This window comes from Eretmochelys imbricata, chromosome 2, assembly GCF_965152235.1.
Source record: "Eretmochelys imbricata isolate rEreImb1 chromosome 2, rEreImb1.hap1, whole genome shotgun sequence".
In the NCBI taxonomy this organism is placed as follows: domain Eukaryota; kingdom Metazoa; phylum Chordata; order Testudines; family Cheloniidae; genus Eretmochelys; species Eretmochelys imbricata.
In genome coordinates, this window is record NC_135573.1 from 103,445,899 (window position 1) to 103,466,497 (window position 20,599).

The 20,599-nt window shown below is 39.5% G+C and overlaps 1 protein-coding gene across 2 annotated transcripts in view; it reads left to right on the top strand.

Moving 5' to 3' along the window:
- Positions 1-20,599, top strand: part of ATP9B (ATPase phospholipid transporting 9B) — a 294,054-nt gene that overhangs the window by 51,922 nt on the left and 221,533 nt on the right. For both annotated transcript variants that reach the window (XM_077810530.1, XM_077810529.1), the window contains exon 6: positions 18,375-18,433. In XM_077810530.1, the coding sequence (XP_077666656.1) occupies positions 18,375-18,433 (59 nt within the window). The remainder of the gene's footprint in view (positions 1-18,374; positions 18,434-20,599) is intronic.

The window sequence follows — 20,599 nt, forward strand, 5'->3', positions numbered from 1 at the left end:
AAGACACAAAAACTGGAATAGACATTCCCTCCAGCACAGTGAATGTCACAAGCCATTAAACAAACAAAAAAAAATCTAATGCATTTTCTAGCTAGATTACTTACTAACTTTACAGGAATTGGAAGGCTTGCATCCTTGATCTGTTCCCGGCAAAACCATCCCACAGACAGCCAGAACCCTCTGTCTCCCCCCCCCCCTCCAGATTTGAAAGTATCTTGTTTCCTCATTGGTCATTTTGGGTCAGGTGCCAGCGAGGTTACCTGAGCTGCTTAACCCTTTACAGGTGAAAGGGTTTTGCCTGTGCCCAGGAGGGATTTTATAGCACTGTATACAGAAAGGTGGTTACCCTTCCCTTTATATTTATGACAGGGTGGCATAACTTTTTTGGGCTTTCTGAAAGCCTCAGACAGAGTCCCTTACAAAGGCAGGTAAAGAAATGAAGTAGTCATGAGGGAAATACAAAATACTATTGGCGAACAAGAACTTGTTTAGTAACAGCTATTTAGTTATAGCTAAGGTTTTTTTATAGGATGCATCCCATCCAACCAAAACCTTAAAAGCACAGAAATAAGAAGTTAAGGGGAAACGTAAGCATTCCTTTCCATGTTGCCTACCAGTGCTTCTGGTAAAACATGGAAGGGCTCCCAAAAATGATACATACCCCAGATTCACCATGTATTTTGTTCCGGGAAAGGTCACAGTCCAGGCTCCCTGATGTATGCTTCCCCTCTCTTGCAACGGGGGAAGCTGCTCTATGCCTATCCTCTGTGACAGGTTCTCTGGGTACCCAGGACTGAGGGTCACCTTGTACCCACCCCCCACCAGCAGCATGATGGAGACTTGCTTGTGGTTAACTGGGTGTCTGTTCCCTGATAACTCCAGCCTATTAGATAGCCAAGCACTCTCCTCTGGGCTATGACAGTCCTTACTTTGCCATACAGATTAACTCAGTGTACCCCAGCCCCCGAGTCCTTTTGAGGAGCTCTCCTGTAGTGTCCAGCCATTTCTTCACTGAACACTCTCAGAAATACCAGGTCTGCTGTACTCAAAGGAACAGTAAATATGCCAGCTTCTCTGATTCAACTCAGGATCAGCTCTTTTCTTAATACCAGAGCACTGAGCTATATTTATGGTGAAAACACGAAGTTTATTATCAAAGATTCAAGAGGTAGTGAGTAAGGATAATAGAGAAAAAAGTTACATATAAAACAAAATCATAACATGCTTTTTAGAGATTAAACTTTATTAGGGTAACCTTCTACCTAATGAAGTTTATCTCCTCAGAAGCCTTCTGCAGCATCTTCATCCACAGCTGGTTGTGATCTCATTTTCATGAATGTAAATACACTGCCTGTTTAATTCCTAGCTGCAGAATGTCATCTTTGTCCCCTAAATATAGTCCAGCAAAGTGTTTGAAGTGTTTCTCAAAATAAAGTTATCTTCCCTGCTGTGTCTCTCTACCTGTTAGTTCTTTTTTTAAATTCTTGCAATGTTTCCTCTGCATTTAGCTTAGATGGGTGATGGGAGACCCACTGTGAATGAGACAATACTTATTTACATTTTGACAGACAAAGGTGCATAAACATCCCTTGTCTGACAGAAAACCTGTTTTGCCACCTCTGCTGTGATACAGAATCCAAGAACATATTTTCAGCATATATAGTATCATTTTGCAATGATGTGAATAACCAGTGTGACCCTGGTTTTAATTTAAGACCTCATGTGATATTCTTTAGTAAACCAGAACATAAAGTATTAAGATATAGATTCATAGACTTTAAGGCCAGAAGGGACCTTTGTGATAATCTAGTCCAGTGATACTCAATTAGATCTATTGCAGGCTGATTTGAGAATTTTATGATAGACAAGCCATTTGCACAGAAGGCTGGCAAAATAAAAAAATAAAATTAAAAATACACGACTTCAGCTGCCAATAAAGACCTTGATTCTAACATAAAAGTTAGACACACTAGTACTTAAAGCAGATTATAAATCAGTATTATTACCTGCGTTTGTGGCAATCTCTAATGGGAGGTGTGACATTGTCAATCTCTGGCAAGCTTTGTGAAGAGTGGTTTTTAGGCAGTCAGGATGCATGAACTGGTGAAGATGCTCATCTGTCAGGTGATTGCTATGTTGTTTTTTATAATGTTCATGGTAGAAAATCCAGATTCTCCAAGGTACTTTGATCTGAACATTGTTAAAGATAAATGGCTAGATTCTGGCTATTCTGAAACTGGTCAGGATATTGAATCCAGATATCACAAAGTTCTACTTCTCTGAATTTTGCCTTCAAGATATCTGAGCTGTGAAGCCTTAACATTTCTAATCGAAAGGCACCTTCATCAATTGAATCAAGAATGTTCCTTGCTTCAGAAGGACAAGGTCTGTCGGCAAAAACAAGAAATGAATCACGAACAAATAGAAGCAAATCGTCTGAAATTTTAAAATTCTCAAATTGCATTTTAAAATTTTCGATCAGATTGTTTAGGAATTCTTGCATCATTTTCATTGAAGTTGCATCTGTCACAATGACATGAATGTGGAAATGTGCAACATCTTTCCTGTTAAGACTGCCTGAAAGATTTCAAGATGCCTCTGAAAGACACACACTTTTTCAAACAGATCCCTGATATTGCTTGCATGGCTTTGGAGCTGCAAGTTGAGGGAATTAAAGCTTGTCACACAGAAAAGCTACCTGTGACGTAGAGGGGACATCATTTGTAAATCCCAGGAACTCGTAGGCCTTGTTGTTCTTGTGGTGTGAAAGAAATTTGATTATTTCTTTAAGTGCACAAAACCTTTGTAGCAAGCGCCCCCTGCTTAACCAGCAAATGTTGTTGTGCTGCAACAGGTCACTGTATTTGGCTGAAATGTCTTGTAAAAGAGGTTTAAAAAGACAATGTTGCAAGCTAGAAGTCGAGCATGTGTAATTCACTAATCTCATCACAATGCCCATTGTTTTTTTTCAAGTCCTCAGACAACTTACCACACAGGACAGTCTGGTGAATGATGCAGTGCAGTGTATTTAATGAAGGGTGTATCACTGCCAAATGTGAAGCAAAGCCCTGCTCTTTCCCTGTCATGGAGAGACCTCAGTCTGTAACAAGCAAGTTTACTTGCTGCAGATCAAAACCATTTTTTTCAAAAAAGCCTTTTACCTTTTCAAAAAAATCTCTCCTGTAGTGTAGGTTTCTAGTAGTATTAAGCACTAAAATTCTTCCTTAAGAATTTCACTGTCATAAAATCTAACAAACAGCGATAGATGGGCAGTGTCACTTAAATCGCTTGATTTGTCCACTGCAAGAGATATGCATTTGGCATTTTTTAAATCAGAAAGCAGTGCTGACAATTACCTCCAGTCTTCTCACTACTGTGGAATCAGACAAGGGAACTTGCTTCAAATGGTTCACAATGTCATCTTTGTTTTTATCTCTGACAAAAAGCTCCTCCAGCATTTCCAAGGTGCACTCCTTCAGAAGCTCAGCATCCAGGAAAGGCTTTTTCTTTTTAGCTAGTATTTAGCATTATCTGAAGAAAAGCAATTATTGCTTTTCCTTTATAGTTGCTGATGTTCTGAGAATGATGTTTTAAGTGTGATACAAAAACTTCAGATTTTTAATTTCATCACATTTTCCAACATTGCCAGGAGGATGGGCTGCGTTGAAGTTACTGTGCGATGATTCAGAGTGGTGCCTCATGTTGACGACTATATAGATGGGTGCAGTGATTTGGCATATTAAATACAAAGCTTTTGCATTTAAATGAGGTGGCATAATACTAAAAAAATCCACTGTCCAGTTTGGGTTAAAAGGCTCGGCTTTCATTGTCGACTTTGCAACATTTACTCCCACTTGCATTCCTTTTTTATTCCATTTCCATCACTTATGGAAAAAACAGGTAGCGTCCTAGCTCAAGCATAGCCAGTGCTATCGCGAGAACTCAAGATCCAGTAAGCAGTGCTTAATTTGTGCTGGGGCTTGCCGGGGCTGAGACCTGGCACTTCCTAGGCATGACAGTTCATAGCCCATGCACCTCTCAGCTCCTGGCCAGTTCAGCCACTGCTCTCTGGCTGCCCAGCTCTAAAGGCAGCACCGCCGCCAGCAGCAGGGCAGAAGGAAGGGTGGCATGGTATGGTGTGTTGCCATGCTTACTACTTCTGCGCTACTGCTGGTGATGGCATACCTTCAGAGCTGGGTGCCTGGCCAGCAGCTGCTGCTCTCCGGCCACCCAGCCAGTGCTTAACTTATGCCAGGGCAGTGCCACAGCACCTCTTTCATTACAAATTAAGTACTGTCACTAAGTTACTTATTGAAGAAGTCCTAGGCAAACGATAGGCAGCGCATCTCGGTTCGTGAATTTAATTATAAACATTTTTTAAGGTGAACTTGCAGGCCACACAGGAAGCCTTGGTGGGCCTCATTTGGCCTACAGGCAGCCTATTGAGTATTGCAGGCCACAGAACCTCACTCATCTCCTCCTATAATAGACCCATAATCTCTGGCTGCATTACTGAAGTCCTCAAATCATGATTTACAGACTTCAAGTTACAGAGAATCCACTATTTACTCTAGTTTAAACCAGCAAATGATTTGTGCCCCATGCTGAAGAGGAAGGCAAAAAAAAAACCAAAAACCCATCCCCCAACCCACAGGGTCTCTGACCTGGGGGAGAACTAGTTCATTTAGAGTTCACCTGGCATCTATCTCTGCATTTCACCCACCATTGGTCATGGACCTTCCTTACACAGTGCTCTATAAGGACAAGGTATATTATATCCTCCTAGATGTTCCGTACTAAGGTCTCTGCGTTCCACCTCAATAAAGCAGTATACTTACTGACATGCTGTCCTTAAACCCAATTCTCATAAGGATGAAGAAAGACTTCAGATCTTGATGTCAGAAGAGCACTGTCTTTTTACTTGGATAGAACAGGATCATTTAGATCATCTCAGGTGTGTATTTCAGTTGCAGACAGGATAAAAGGCCTTCTGGTCTCTACGCAAAAGATTTCATCCTGGATTTCTTCCTGCATAAGTCTGTGATGTGACATTGCAAAAGTACCTCCACCAAGCAGGGTGGTTGTAAACTCCACAAGAGCCCAGGCAGCTTCCACAGCTTTCCTGACTGAGGTATTTCTCAGGGACATTTGTAAATCTGCAACGTGGTCATTAGTGCATACTTTTACAAGTCACTGTGCTGTATCAGAGGGGATGCAAAATTTGGACAAGTAGTTCTACAGTCGTTGTTCAGGTAGACTCTGAAACCCTCTGCCGGATTGAATTGCTTGTGAGTCACCTGAAGTGTAATGTATACATGCAATCCCTCAAACAAGAAAAAATGGTTATTAATCCATTCTGTAACTGTTGTTCTTTTAGATGTGTCGCCCATGCCCATTCCATGTGTCATGCTCCTTCCCCTTTATATCAGAATCTCTATCAGGTAAGAAGGAACGGAAGAGGATTGGGGACAGTGCTGTCCTTTATATAATTGAACAGCAGTAGGAGAGTGCTAAGGGCACATGTGCTGCCCCGACAGGTACTGCTAAGGGAAAAATCTCTGTTTCTAGTGCACTGGGTGTGCACAAACCTATAGTGGAATGGACATGTGCAACACATCTTGAAGAAAAACAGTTACAGAATAGGTTAGTGACTAATGACTATTATTCTGTTTTGTTTTTTATTTCAATTAGATAGTTACAAAATAAAGATTAAAAGCTCATGTTAAAACTGAACTGTGTATCACAACCTTAACTATGGTGCAACTACTGAGCTAAGAAAATGATTAGAGGCATGGAAAAACTGCTTTGTGAAATGAGATTGAAAAGATATGGGGAGTTTAGATTAGAAAGGAGACTATAATACAGGGGCACATGATAGAGGTATATAAAATAAATAAGAGAATAGGGCAGGTAAATCCTTTTTACCCTCTCCAATAAGACAGTAATAACGGGGACATTCAATTATATTGAAAGACAAGAAATTTAAGACTGGCAAAAGAAAATACTTTTAGAAAACCCACAAAATCTGTGGAATTCGTTGCCAGAAGCAACAACTGAGGTGAAGAGCATAGCAGGATTGAAAAAGCGTATTTTTGTGGATAATGACAAAATCAACGATTACATTAGATACTTACACCTGTAAACATAATTAGCATAGGTATAATTTAGGATTTGGCCTGGAGAATTTTTATTAGCAGCAATGATTCATGAGAATGAAGAAATTCAGTTTCTTATTCTAGATTAAATTTGCAAAGCTTATTTTGAAAATAAAATATTTTTTAATTGTGCACACCTGATCGTAAGACCCAATAAAATATGAAAATTGATGACATTTTTAGACATTAACTTTTTTTAGTAGAACTGCACTTTAAAAATATGCTCCATTTATATAGCATCATCTATACAACAATTTCAAATTGCTCTACAAGCATGTAAACTTCAGACCTCCCCTTTGAGGTAGGTGGTATTGCTCTCATTTCAGATATGTGAAGACTGAGGTAAAGAGAGGTTAAGCAGATTGCCCAGGGACATATAAGTCGATAGGAAAAGTGGGAGTTGATGAATTCTGAATCCATTCCATTGACCTCTAACAATCCTCCCTTCTCCTTGATTTCTCTTTCTTAAAATCACTTTTAGCTGATCCAGTTGTTGTAATAGTGTTGTGTTGCTGTGCAATTTACTTTTGGGCTTAGAGTACATGTACCAAAAAAAGAGGCTACTGCGGGGCGAATTACTTATGAATGCCTCTCTATATGCAGTATTGTCATAGTCAAACACTTTGTTTTCAGTACCTCTGGGGGATATTTATGTAAAGACTTATCCCTTGGGTAGTGTGAACTGACAAGTAAAAAGCCAAGAAATGTCAACTTATGACCTGACTGTAGTTGTTCGCATAAGAAATGTCAACTTTACAGGATGCTGGTCTCCCATTAAGACTTGCTGATGTTTTGGAGCTTTTGTTTTTAATCAGAAAATGTCTTGAATCAGAGTTCTCAGTGTCAGTGGTACTCACTGCTATGTACTAGGCTGCCTGTTCCAGAAAAAAGCCTTAGCTATTAGTTATATATAGGATAAGGAGAATCCGGAGCTGATAAAAAGTGCTATTTAAGATTGGTCTTCTCTGTCACTTCCTTTGTTTCAGGAGATTAAATATCAGTAGATTCTTGGATTTTCTTAGATAGGTGAGCCAAATATGCATTTGTCTTCCATATCCTTCACATGAACTCATCTTCTCAGGTGTCTCTTGTTTACTTTCTTAGCCTGTTTTTTGAATGTCTTAAACTGGTTTCTACATTTTTCATTTTCTTGTCCTAGTCTGTTACGAAAACAAAGTCCTAGTCGATAAAGGTAATTTGTCTTCTAGATAGAAAGGGCTACAGATCCTTAATAGGTCTTCAGACTGCCATGGCTTAAGAGTGGAATGACCAGACCTGTCAGTCTCTAGCAGAATGGGAGTGGCCCAGGCACTGAAGATCCCATCAGTTTTGTTCACCCTCTTCAGTTTAAGGGAAGCTTTTCCAGATGTATTTGCTGCAGAGCAAAAACTGATGCATGTAAAAGTGATCAAGTCCTTTCAGAGCTGTGCAGCCAGGCTTCAGGTTTATCTGTGAGTTTTTTTTACACCTTTTCTTTCAGTTAGGCACTGCAACAACTACTCCCCCTTCAACACTTCTTGGTGGGCAAAAATAGAGAAAGTAGAAAGGAAAAATTTGCCTTTCTTCTTCCCATATTATGGAATGTGTGGATGGAGCCCTACACTTCCTGTGATCAGACACTAGGTCCATATTCTGAGGCTAAAGAAACTACGTATCTTACAAGACCACTTTTTGCTAGATTGGCGCAGGGATGTCTTGCCTCAGAGCAGTCAGCTCAGATGAAGTGCATAAAGGCAGATGAATGTTGGCAGATGAAATTCAGTGTTGATAAATACAAAGTAGTGTACATTAGAAAACATAATCTCAACTATACATACAAAATGATGAGTTCTAAATTAGCTGTCACTGTTCAAGAAAGAGTCACCATGGATAACTCTGGAGTCACCATGGATAACTCTCTGCAAACATCTGTTCAATGTGTAGTGGCAGTCAAAAAGGTTAACAATGTTATGAACCATTAGGAAAGGGATAGATAATAAGATATAAATCCATGGTACACTCACACGTTGAATGCTGCATGCAGTTCTTATCACCCATCTCAGAAAATGTAGAGTTGGAAAAAGTACAGAAAAGGGCAACAACAATAATTAGGGATATGGAATAGCTTCTGTTTGATGAGAGATTAAAATGACTGGGACTGTTCAGTTTAGAAAAGAAACAGCTAAGAGGGAGGATATTATAGAGGTCTGTACAATCATGAATGGTGTGGGGAAAGTGAACAAGGAAGTGATATTTACCCCTTCCCAAAACAAATGAAGAAGGGGTCATTGAAATTAATAGGCAGTAAGTTTAAAATAAAAGGAAATACCATTGGTCTGACCCATTAGGGCCATTCTTATGTCCTTATGTTCAGAGATGCCTCTTCTCTTTCCCTTTAATTGGAAGAGCTGTCAAAAGCAAAGCATAATAATCCAGCTAGAGAAGGCGCAAAACACATTTAACCTCTCTGTACTGCATCTTCTTTCAGGAGTTTTATAGTCCCACTTTCCTTTCTAAGCTGTCTCCCCACTCTCTAGTATCATGAGCCTAAAGCTGTGAAGCATGGAATATCATAACATTGAGGAAAAATCTGGAAAACTTCTTTTCTTCTTCTTAGAGGATGGCCATCTGTTTTAGTCAGAAGCCATGGTCCAGAAAGAATAGACTTAAGGCAAACTCTTTGCTCTAGAATATTTGAGATAATTCTCAGAAGAGTTGTGGGATTAGTTCTTCCCTTGGACAGTCCTGCAAAACAGGAGAAGGGGAAATGAGTGTAAAGAAAAGGGAAGTGTGAAACTTTCCTATGCGTAGGGCCACTTTCATGGAACTTTGTGACTTGCTGTCCCCTGCGCTGAAGCCAAAATGAGAGCAGCCCTCACAGTTGAGAAGCGAGTGGCCATAGCCCCGTGGAAGCTTGCAACGCCCAACAGCGACCGGTCAGTTGGGAATCAGTTTGGAGTGGGCAAATCTACTGTGGGGGCTGCTGTGCTGCAAGTAGCCAATGCAATCATTGACCAGCTGCTATCAAGGGTAGTGACTTTGGGAAATGTGCCATTGTGGATGGCTTTAATGCGCTGCGGTTCCCTAACTGCGGCGGGGCAATAGATGGAACGCATATCCCTATCTTAGCTCCGAAACACCAGGGCGGCCAGTACGTAAACCGCAAGGGGTACTTTTCCATGGTGCTGCAAGCACTGGTGGATCACAAGGGACATTTCACCCACCTCAACGTGGGATGGCTGGGAAAAGTGCATGACGCTCGCATCTTCAGGAACTCTGGTCTGTTTGAACAGCTGCAGGAAGGGACTTCCCAGACCAGAACATTATTGTTGTGGATGTTGAAATGCCTATAGTTATCCTCAGGGACTCAGCCTACCCCTTAATGCCATGGCTCGTGAAGCCGTACACAGGCACCCTGGACATTAGTAAGGTAGTAAGTAAGTTCAACTATAGGCTGAGCAAGTGCAGGATGTTGGTAGAATGTGCTTTTGGATCTTTGAAAGCGCGCTGGCGCAGTTTATTGACTCGTTTAGATCTCAGCACAACCAGTATTCTAATTGTAATTGCTGCTTATTGTGTGCTCCACAATATCTGTGAGAGTAAGGGGAAGACATTTATGGTGGGGTAGGAGGTTGAGGCAACTCGCCTGGTGGCCAATTTTGCACAGCCAGACAATGGCGATTAGAAGAGTGCAGCAGGGCGTGCTGCACATCAGAGAAGCTTTGAAAACCAGTTTCATGACTGGCCAGGGTACGGTGTGGCAGTTGTTTGTTTCTCTTGAAGTTACCCGCCCCCTATATATATATATGAAAGGAAATAAAGTCACAATTGTTTAAAAACCGTTCTTTATTATTTGTTGCACAACACATTGAGAGAAATCAGAAGATAGACTGGGGGGGGAGTGTGGAGGAGGAGGGAAGGACAAGTCCAGAAACCAAATCAAAATTTCGGATATGCCAGCTTTCTGCTGCTTGTGCAATCATCTGGGTTTGAGTGTGTGGGTTCCTGTAGCCTTCCCTCCTCCCCCCCCACCCTCGTGTTCTTGGGCATCCGGGTGAGGAGGCTATGGAACTTGGGGAGGAGGGAGGGCGGTTATACAGGGGTGCAGTGGCAGTCTGTGGTCTTGCTACCTTTCCCGCATTAGATCCACCATACAGCGGAGCATGTCAGTTTGCTCCCCCATGAGCTTGACCATAGCATCCTGCCTGCTCTCATCGCATGCGTCCCTCCTCTCTTCATGTTCATTTAACGCTTTACGGGACTCTGCAATTGTTTGCCTTCACACTTTCAGCTGGGCCCTATCAGTGCGGGAGGACTGCATGAACTTGGTAAACATGTCGTCCCGAGTTCATTTTTTCCGCCTTCTAATCTTGACCAGCCTTTCAGATGGAGTAGATAGGGGCCACATTGAAACATTTGCACCTGCGGGAGGAGAAAAAGGGAGGGTAGTATTTTAAGTGACATTTTAGAGAACAAAGGGGACACTCTTTCTCAGTGAAACAGGCAATTCATAGTACACAGCACATGTTCTTTTTGTACAAGGTCGCATTTTGCCTCTTATACTGAAGTGCCTGCCACTTTGGTGTGAGTAAGCCATCACACACGGCCGGGCAACAGAATTCAGTTTGCAGTCAGCCATGGTAAGCCCTAGGGGCACGTGGGGTTCTGCTTCTTCTGCATTCATTTCAGTGTTTTCAAACAGCCAGGCCCCCTTTCCCATAGCAAGCAATGCCTGGTGGGTTTGCCATATAAAAGGAGGCCTGCAGGCTCTCTGGGATGATAGCTACATACAATTCCCTCCCCCCCCCCCACCTACCACATGACTCCTATGAGGCTCTGAGCAGGGATGAGCCCTTTATACTAAACGCGAACAGCCCAGCACGGCTGGGTTCCCTCCACCCCCCACCACGTCGCTCTGATCAGGCTCTCTCACCAGAAGTGCCTTCTCCAGGGTCATGGTCCAGGAGCCCGCCTTTGGAGTTGTGGGAGGCTGTTGGCTCCAGCATTAAGACTAGTTCCTGGCTAGGGGAGAAAACTGATTCCCCACTTGCCGCCTGTGCACTGTCCTCCTCTTCGTCCTCCAATAACTCATCCTCCTCGTTCCGTGCAACTCCCCCCTTGCAGGTGTGCACGGACAGTGGTGAGGTAGTGGTGGCATCACCCCCCATAATTGCATGCAGCTCATGGTAGAAGCTGCATGTATGGGGTTGTGACCCAGAGAACCTGTTTGCCTCCCTGGCTTTTTGGTATGCTTGCCTGAGCTCCTTGATTTTTGTACGACACTGCTCTGTGTCTCTGGAGTAGCCTCTTTCCATCATGGCCCTGGAGACTTTAGCGTACGTATTTGCGTTTCTTTTTTTGGAATGTAGTTCTGCCATAACAGATTCGTCTCCCCCAACATGCGATGAAATCCAGTACCTCCCATTCGGACCATGCTGGAGCTCATCTGTGAATCCAGGACTGCGTGGTCTCTTGTGATGGTGGACTCTGCATGGTCGCCTGTGCTGATGGTGACCAAACAGGAAATGAAATTCAAAAGTTCCCGGGGCTTTTACTGCCTACCTGGCTAGTGCATCAGAGATGAGAGTGTTGTCCAGAGCAGTCACAAGGGAGCATTCTGGGATAGCTCCCGGAGGCCAATAACATAGAATTGCATCCACAGTACCTGTAACTGCGATCTCGATTTTAGCGCTACTCCACTTGCTGAGGTGGAGTACAGAAATCGGATTAAAGAGCCCTTTAAATCGAAAAAAACGGTTTGGTCGTGTGGATGGTTTCAGTTTCATTTCGAATTAATTCGGCTAATTCTGAAATAACCACATACTGTAGACCAGGCCTTAGATACCCTTTACTTCTCATCCCAGGCAATGGGACATAGTGTGTTTTGTTTGGTTTTTCTTGGCACACGTAGCTCCATACCTGTAGAGCAGTGCGTGAGCAAAGCAGCTTCTGTTGTCATTGAAATACTCCAGAGGAAAATTGGTGGGGCGCCTATGGACCTAATAATCACTTCTTGGAAAGGCCTAAATAACTTATTAGGCGTAGTATGCCAGGGCTACAATAGCTAGGAATTTTCTCCCATTTATTAGAAGTGCTATTAGTTATTTTTGTGTTTTAGATAATAGAAAACTTTGATAGTTGTAGTCTAATTAAAAGGAACAAGGGCTAGGTCACTCCCACCCTGCCAGTGACTGACAAGCTTGGTTCTGCTCATTACGTTTCAAGCAGCTTCTCCCACTGACATAGCTACCGCCTCTCATGGAAGTGGTTTTATTATGCTGATGGGATTTTCCTTATATGTGTCCCTGAAGCCAGTGTCACTTCAGTTGCACAGACAGATGCAGGAGCCATCCTCCTGTTCCTCCACTCCCTACTGGTTGACACATAATCTTGCTCATTCCTTTTTAAATGAAAAATCACCTTCAGCAACAAGTAGCTAGCTGTAGGTCAATTAGTACTATCAGTTCCCGAAGTTAGATAGTGGGGTGCTTGGTTAACTTTCTAAGAGCTTGTACACACTACCACTTATGTCAATGTAACTTATATTGCTCAGAGGTGTGAATAAACCACCTCCCTAAGCGACTAAGTTACACTGAAGTAAGCGCCGGTGTGGACAGCACTATGTCGGTGGGAGAGCTTCTCCCGCTGACATAGCTACCGCCTCTCATGAAAGTGGTTTTATTATGCTGATGGGAGAACTCTCTCCCATCGGCATAGGGCGTCTTCACCAGACGTGCTACAGCAGCACTTCTAGTGTAGATTAGTCTTAGCAACAATTATTGTCTTACAACTGTCTTGCAACAAAATATTCTATTTTACTTCCCCATCAGGTCATGCTCTTTCTGTAAACCAGGATGTTCAGGCTTTTCATCTTGTCTGGTGCAATGTCACTGCTCTGTTTTGTGGCATGTGTTTCTCTGTGGACCGTTTTTATATGTATTCAGTTGCTTAAAATAGGAACAATTTCATATTTTTTCTAACCTTTTTGAAATAATTTTCCAAGTTGCAATTATATTTCAGTGTACTATAAACATAGTACCTAACAAATATTAAGGTTTCCTTACGGAGCCTGAATGTTTTGTCATACTGAGGCATCTCATTAACACTGTAATTTTAAGAATTGAGATCTATGTAGTAATGTTTACATCTTTAGAGAGATGAAATGTTAACATATTTCAATTGGTATTTTTTATTATGTAGCAATAAGCTACATAATTCTGGAATTTTCTCCACTTTCCTAAAAGTGGTACTAGTTATTTTGTTGACTAGAAAATAGAAAACTTTAACAGACTTATATGATCATTGCGCTGTGGATGTACATCACTGCTTTGTTTTTCTTTCTGGTTAACTTCAGAAATTGGTTTTTCATCTCAGTGGAAATTCTTAATTCTAATTCATAATATCTTGCATAGATCCACATTTATCTGACTTGAAAACCCACTAGCCTGGGATGAGTGAAAAAGGTGACGAAAGCCTTCCATTTCTACCAAACTTAAACTCTTAACTTAAAAAGGAAATCTGGTCTTTGTGAAGTTAAACAGAACCTGTCACATGTGAATTGATCATGTGATACCTTCCTGAATCTGCAAACAGAAAGCCCTCATGTTGGTAGTCAGCTTCATTTCTACTATTCAGAACCCTTGGGACACAGTTTGCATTGTCAAGAATAATGTTAATTTCATCCTGCTGCTTGGGAAAGTTATGAATGGCAGCCGAGGCAATCACTGGAATTACTTATGCGCGGGAAGACTCTAAAATCAGTCTGGAGGAGATAGAGTAACTGTGTCTCTTTTTCCTTCCTCGTTTGTAGCAGTCAGAAGATTGGGTGAGTAAGTGTAGTCAGGCCCTATTCTCCCATTGCATCAGAAAAGAGGCAGTAGACTGGGGAGAAAATATAGGAAGTTCCTTTTCCCTGTACCTCTAAACTGGTTACACATACTAACCATGGGCTCCATATGAAAGATAGAGCCTGAAAGAAAGTCCCAGTGACAGCATGCTAGTAGAAATACCAGCATCCTGTCCAGGGGCTTTGAATGGTACTTGCTTTTAACCTTTTCCCCATCTCCCCATTTTTTTTTTTTCATATATACTCTAATTAGTAGGTTGAGTACTTAGGTTAGTAGGTGTCTGGTAAAATTTTCAAACACCGCACTCATTAACACTTTCCATTCAAGAGTTGTTATACTAGTGGTTAGGGGCAGGGGCTATGACCAGCTCAGAAAGGGGTAGTCCTTAAAGTAGAGTACAATGCATGAGAAATCATATAATCACATGTCATATTATTGGCAAATTCTATCTTCATAGAAAGGTTACTATTTTATCAGCATAATATTTATGTATTAGAGAACATGTGCCATAAAAAGGTGAATGGTGTCCTTTTTATTACACCAACTGCATATTTTATTTACCTTGCTTTTAGGGTCTTTAGTAGGAAATACTTGTTAGCACAAATGAAATATTTATTAGTGTTTTTAAATCATTGCAATTCACTTCAAAAGTCTTTATCTTCAGAGTATAATGAATTACTATAGACACTTATTTCTGCGTTCTAGTTCTGCGCAATTCTGCATATCGCTTTAGGCGAAAGGCTTGCGCCTTGGTGGACTATAAAGTCTAGATGCGCAGCCACTTCTGACAGCTTTGGACTTTTTATTGGTAATTACACAGATGGTAAAGAATGTTTTAGCTAGTGAGATGTTTTTAGAGGGAAAAATAGTTTGCAAAAATAATTTATGCAGTGAATAACATGTTTTTTCTCTAAATGTGCCTTCACTAAAGATGTAATATTGCATTATTTTAATGTTCTCTGAAATGGTATATAATGACTCTTCCTTCTGATAGACTAAGGAAAGTATTCTTTGTAGATGTTTCAAGTTTTTAAACTACTTTTTGTATTACTGAGCCATGTTCTACTGATGTCTTTTAACAGGACATTGCTATGTCCTATCTGTCTTCCAATTCATTTTGAAGAAATAATCATCTGTGATCTACAGACCAAAATTTAAGCATGTTTTCTTCAACTATGACCATGAAATATAAAATTATAAATGTATAATAAGACATTCCACAAAATGCACTACTGTTTAATATTAATGACTTACTATGTTAATATTACCTTTAAACTTGAAGTGATGGTCTAGGTAACTCATTATGAACAGTAAAGTTTCCAGGATTTGTTAGGACTCTGTGAAATTATATGAAAGTTCTATCCTACATACCTACAGCCAACCTTAGTTACTTCTTGCTTGCCTAAGATAACCCCTGTGATGATAACAGACTGTGATGATTTTGCATCTTTTCCTTTTCCTTATTTGTGAGACTTAATGGCCTTTGATCCTTTACGTAGCTACCAGTAGAACATGATTTTTTTGGGGGGGAGGGGCTGAGGGAATTCCACAGAGGGCAAATTCAAAGCCTTAAACTGAATAAGAGTGCTATTAGTGGCAATATGATTGGTGTCCCTGGATGCTTTGGGCCTTAAATGACAGAATATAGGGCATAGGTCTAAGGCTACAACTCCCATATCTGTCACATTGTATTAATTAGTTATTACAACTGGATTTTTTCACACACTAGGATATATATGCTGTAAAATTTGAAGAAAATAAAGGGCTGCAATGTAGATGGAAAAAGTGTGGGAACCAACTAAAACAAGAGATTTGCTGTGACTAAAAAATAGAAAGTGAATTTGAAGTCTTGAAAATAAGTACAGCTTCCTAAGATATCCCTTAATGTTACTGAACCTAAACTTGCTAAGTTTTGGGAGCCCTAATTTGACTTAAAAAAATACATTAATGCAAAATAGAACAAACAATTGAAGGATATTTTGGACTGTTTCAACAGATGAGAACACATCTGTTTAACAATTACTGAATTAGCTTTCATTAATAGTCTGCATGTCACTGACCCAAATCTTGATATTTCATACAAAAACGTGGCCATTTTCACGTTCAAAGATTCTAAGGTCACATTACTAAGAATTAATTACTTCCACAAAATTGCATATTTACTGTGATATATTTTAATAGTGTTAGAAACTTGTTAGCATAAATTAGTTAAGTATATGTTATGGTCCACTTTGTTGATTCTTTTAATTGTTACTTACTAATTGTCAATATTCAGTAATCTGTAAAGGGTCTTCACTGGCTAGTGCAAAGTAGTAGCGTTTTACCATATTGATGCATAGTCAAAATATTATATTAGTGGTTGATCTTAGTGCTGCTAGTAGACTTGATTCAGACTAAAATTATTACGCAGAAAACATTCACTGTTGTCTTGAAATTCCTGCTGGACATCTCAGAAAAACTGCAGGCATGAAGCATTAATTATTTCAATCATCTGCTCTGTCAGGGGATACTTTTTTCCTTCAACTGTTGAAGATGTGGTAGAGTTCTAAGCAGGGCTTTGGAGCGGAGCCCGGATCTGGAGCGTGGAGCCGCTCCAGAGCGGTGGAGCTGCACAGGTTTTTGCCTGGAGCTGGAGCGGAGCCGGAGCACAGCTCCAAAGCCCTGGTTCTAAGGGTCGGCATGAAGATGTGATTTAAAAAAAAAATAAGGGTGAGGGGTGTTTGATAGCAATCAGGAATGGAAACATACGTAAAAGATTCTTATCAGTCAGTAATGAAGACTGGCATTCTTGAAGAGGGATATGCTCAGTTCAAACAAAATTCTTAATTCTCTTTTCAGATGTTTCCATGTTTTAGAAATCCTGATGCTGTGAAAAGTGTATTCAAGGATGATAACTCAGTGAGCTGTGCTCATTTATTTTTAATTAGACTGACACCCAAATTTTAAGCCATCACCAATTTATATGTTTAGAGTTAAAAATACTTGTTTTCAAAAATTGCTCAAAACATATTTATTGCTGATGTCAGTCTTGCAAATCTTTGCTTACTCACATGAGCAATTACATTGAATTCACATAAGGGGATTTCACAGGTAAATAAAGATTTGCAGAATTGGCTCTCTGGATTGCAATTTGGTTTTCCTTTCTGTTTTGTTTAATTACACACTGATAGATGAAACAACTTGCATGCATTAATAACCTACTTTCCATAATATTTCTTTTCCTTAGTTAATATTTTAAACTGCTAATGTACTGTTTTAATAAATTCATGTTTTATTACTCTTTTCTAGTTTTTTTGTTATAGTGCAAGAATTTCACTTTGTGTTCATTCCCCAAAAGGTTTTATTTTTAATACATGTGAGGAATGGCGATAATTATCAGTATCTGATTGTAAGCTACATGATACCAGTTCAATCTATCAAATTTGAGGGGAAAACAGAAGTTTGCAGTTGTCTAGCTGTGTATTTCAATTCTTGAGCTTTTATTTATGTATATTATATATAAAATAAAAAATTCTCTGCTTAGTTAGGGGTTGCAAAACTTGATATCTGTTGAAGTTCTTTCTTGTAAGAGGGTATAAATACTTGATGCGTTAGTCTTTCTATTTTCAAGGTATGTCTGTGTGTTTTTGGTCCTTCGGGAAAGCAATATTATCTGGTGGTTTGAGCACAGGGCTGGCATACAGGAACTCCTGAACTCTTAATTCAGGCCCACCAATGATTCATTTTGTGGCCTTGGGCAAGTCACTTAATCTCTCTGCCTTTTCTATGCACCCATCAAATGGTGCTAATGAAACTTACCTACCTTACCTACCTTGGTGTGAGCATTTATTGGTTAATGTTTGTAAAGTGCTCTAAAGATTTAAATTATTACATAAATGTTGAGTTTTTCTTTAAAATATTAATTTAGCATTCATAGCAGTTACTGGACTGATGGCTCTGGAGAGTGAAGTCCTCTAACTTCAGACAGATAAAAGATAGAGAGTTATTTTGCAAACTTCCTGATCTAGAAGTATTTCTTTTGAAATGAGAGAGTAGTTAATTGTTTATACCATTGAAAGCTTGGTGTATCTGCTCCACTGTGACTGCCAGCATTAGTGTCAGTCACAGCCAATTGCAACAATGACTTTAGTGATTGTATAAAGCTGCCCACTTGTAACTGGCCTTTGACGAGCAGCTCATTTCAGTTAGGGCACTCTGCAGCAATACAGGTAATTACTTCTGACTTGGTCAGGACCAGAACTGGTTTGTACTAGATGTGTTGAAAAACTCCATGTGCTTTTTCAGCCCTAATGTTATTTTCCCAAAACAGTAATATTCTCTTGAAGTACAATTTGTGTTCGTGTGATTTTGCTGATATTTTCTTAAGTTGATTAAACTTCTCCTTTTTTTTAAGGTAAAGTGCAAGTTAAGAGTTCAGACATACAAGTTGGAGACCTCATCATAGTGGAAAAGGTTGATGCTTTTTAAATATATTTTAGACAATAAAGATGCCAACTATTAACGCTTATGCTGACTGTCTTTTGAAAGTGAAGAAAAGTATATTGTAGGGCTGTCAAGCGATTAAACAAATTAATCACGATTAATCATGCTGTTAAACAATAATAGAATACCATTTATTTGAATATTTTTGGATGTTTTCTACATTTTCAAATATATTGATTTCAATTGCAACACAGAATATGAACTGTACAATGCTCACTTTATATTTATTTTTGATTACAAGTATTTGCACTGTAAAAAAAACAAAAGAAATAGTATTTTTAAATTCACTTAATATAAGTACTGTAGTGCAATCTCTTTGTCATGAAAGTTGAACTTACAAATGTATAATTATGTACAAAGAAAAGCTGCATTCAAAAATAAAACAGTGTAAAATTTTGGAGTCTGCAAGTTCACTCAGCCAATCACTCAAACAAGTTTGTTTACATATGCAGGAGATAATCTTGTTTACAATGTCACCTGAAAGTGAGAACAGGTGTTCTCATGGCATTGTTGTAGCCGATGTTGCAAGATATTTTTGTGCCAGATGCGCTAAAGATTCATACGTCGTTTCATGCTTCAACCACCATTCCCGGGGACATGCGTCCGTCCATGCTGGTGATGGGTTCTGCTCGATAACCATCCAAAGTAGTGCGGACTGACGTGTTTTCATTTTCATTATCTGAGTCAGATGCCACCAGCAGAAGGTTGATTTTCTTTTTTTGTGGTTCGGGTTCTGTAGTTTCCTCATCAGAGTGTTGCTCTTTTAAGTCTTCTGAAAGCGTGTTCCACACCTCGTCCCTCTCAGATTTGGAAGGCACTTCAGTTCTTAAACCTTGGGTCGAGTGCTGTGGCTATTTTTAGGAATCTTACTTTGGTGTCTTCTTTGTGTTTTATAAAATCTGCAGTGAGTGCGTTCTGAAAATGAACAACATGTGCTGGGTGATCATCCGAGACTGCTATAACGTGAAATATATGGCAGAATGTGGGTAAAATAGATAAGGGGACATACAATTCTCCCCTAAGAAGTTCAGTCACAAATTTAATTAACGCTTTTTTTTTTAACGAGTGTCATCAGCATGGAAGCATCTCCTCTGGAATGGTGGCCAAAGCATGAAGGGGCATATGAATGTTTAGCATATCTAGCATGTAAATACCTTACAATGCCAGCTACAAAAGTGCCATGCAAAAATGCCTGTTCTCACTTTCTGGTGACATTGTAAATAAGAAGTGGGCAGCCTTATCTCCTGTAAATGTAAACAAACTTGTTTGTCTTAGCAATTGGCTGAACAAGAAGTAGGACTGGGTGGACTTGTAGGCTCTGAAGTTTTATATTGTTTTGTTTTTGAGTGCAGTTACGTAACAAAAAAAAATCCACATTTGTTAATTTGCACTTTATCGATAAAGAAATTGCACTAGATTACTTGTATGAGGTGAATTGAAAAATGCGATTTGTTTTATCATTTTTACAGAGCAGATATTTGTAATAAAAAATAATACACACTGTTTTCAATTACAACACAGAATACAGTATATATGCAAATGTAGAAAAACATCCAAAATATTTAATAAATTTCAATTGGTATTTTATTAACAGTGCAATTAAAACTGCGATTAATCTGCATTAATTTTTTTAATTGTGATTCTTTTTTTGAGTAATAATGTGAGTTAACTGCGATTAGTCGACAGCACTAGTATATTGGAATAGTTACTTATGAAATACTAACTACTTACAAATATTTTAGACCAGTTTAGTTTTATTTCAGAATCTTCAAGCAATTTTGTTTTTTGTTTGAATTTAATTATAGTCCTAATTAAATATAAACATATGCATTTATATTTATAAGTAGTTTGATTTTCTTTCACTGAAGGAATTATTGAGTAAATGTTTATGGACTATGTTATATAGGAGTTCAGAACAGATGATCTTGGTGGTTCCCTTTTGGCCTTATTAATCTATCTTTTTTTCATTCATTTGATTTTGTTTGTTCTGTGTCTTTCACTGGCAAATTGAAATTCTTGTATATTTCCCGAATATGTCTTGTAAGTTTTGTTTTCAGAGGTTTTAAAAAAAAAATTGTCAGCACAGATCTTTACTTGTGCTAGAAGTGTGTGCACCTTCTAGAAAGCAGTAGAAAC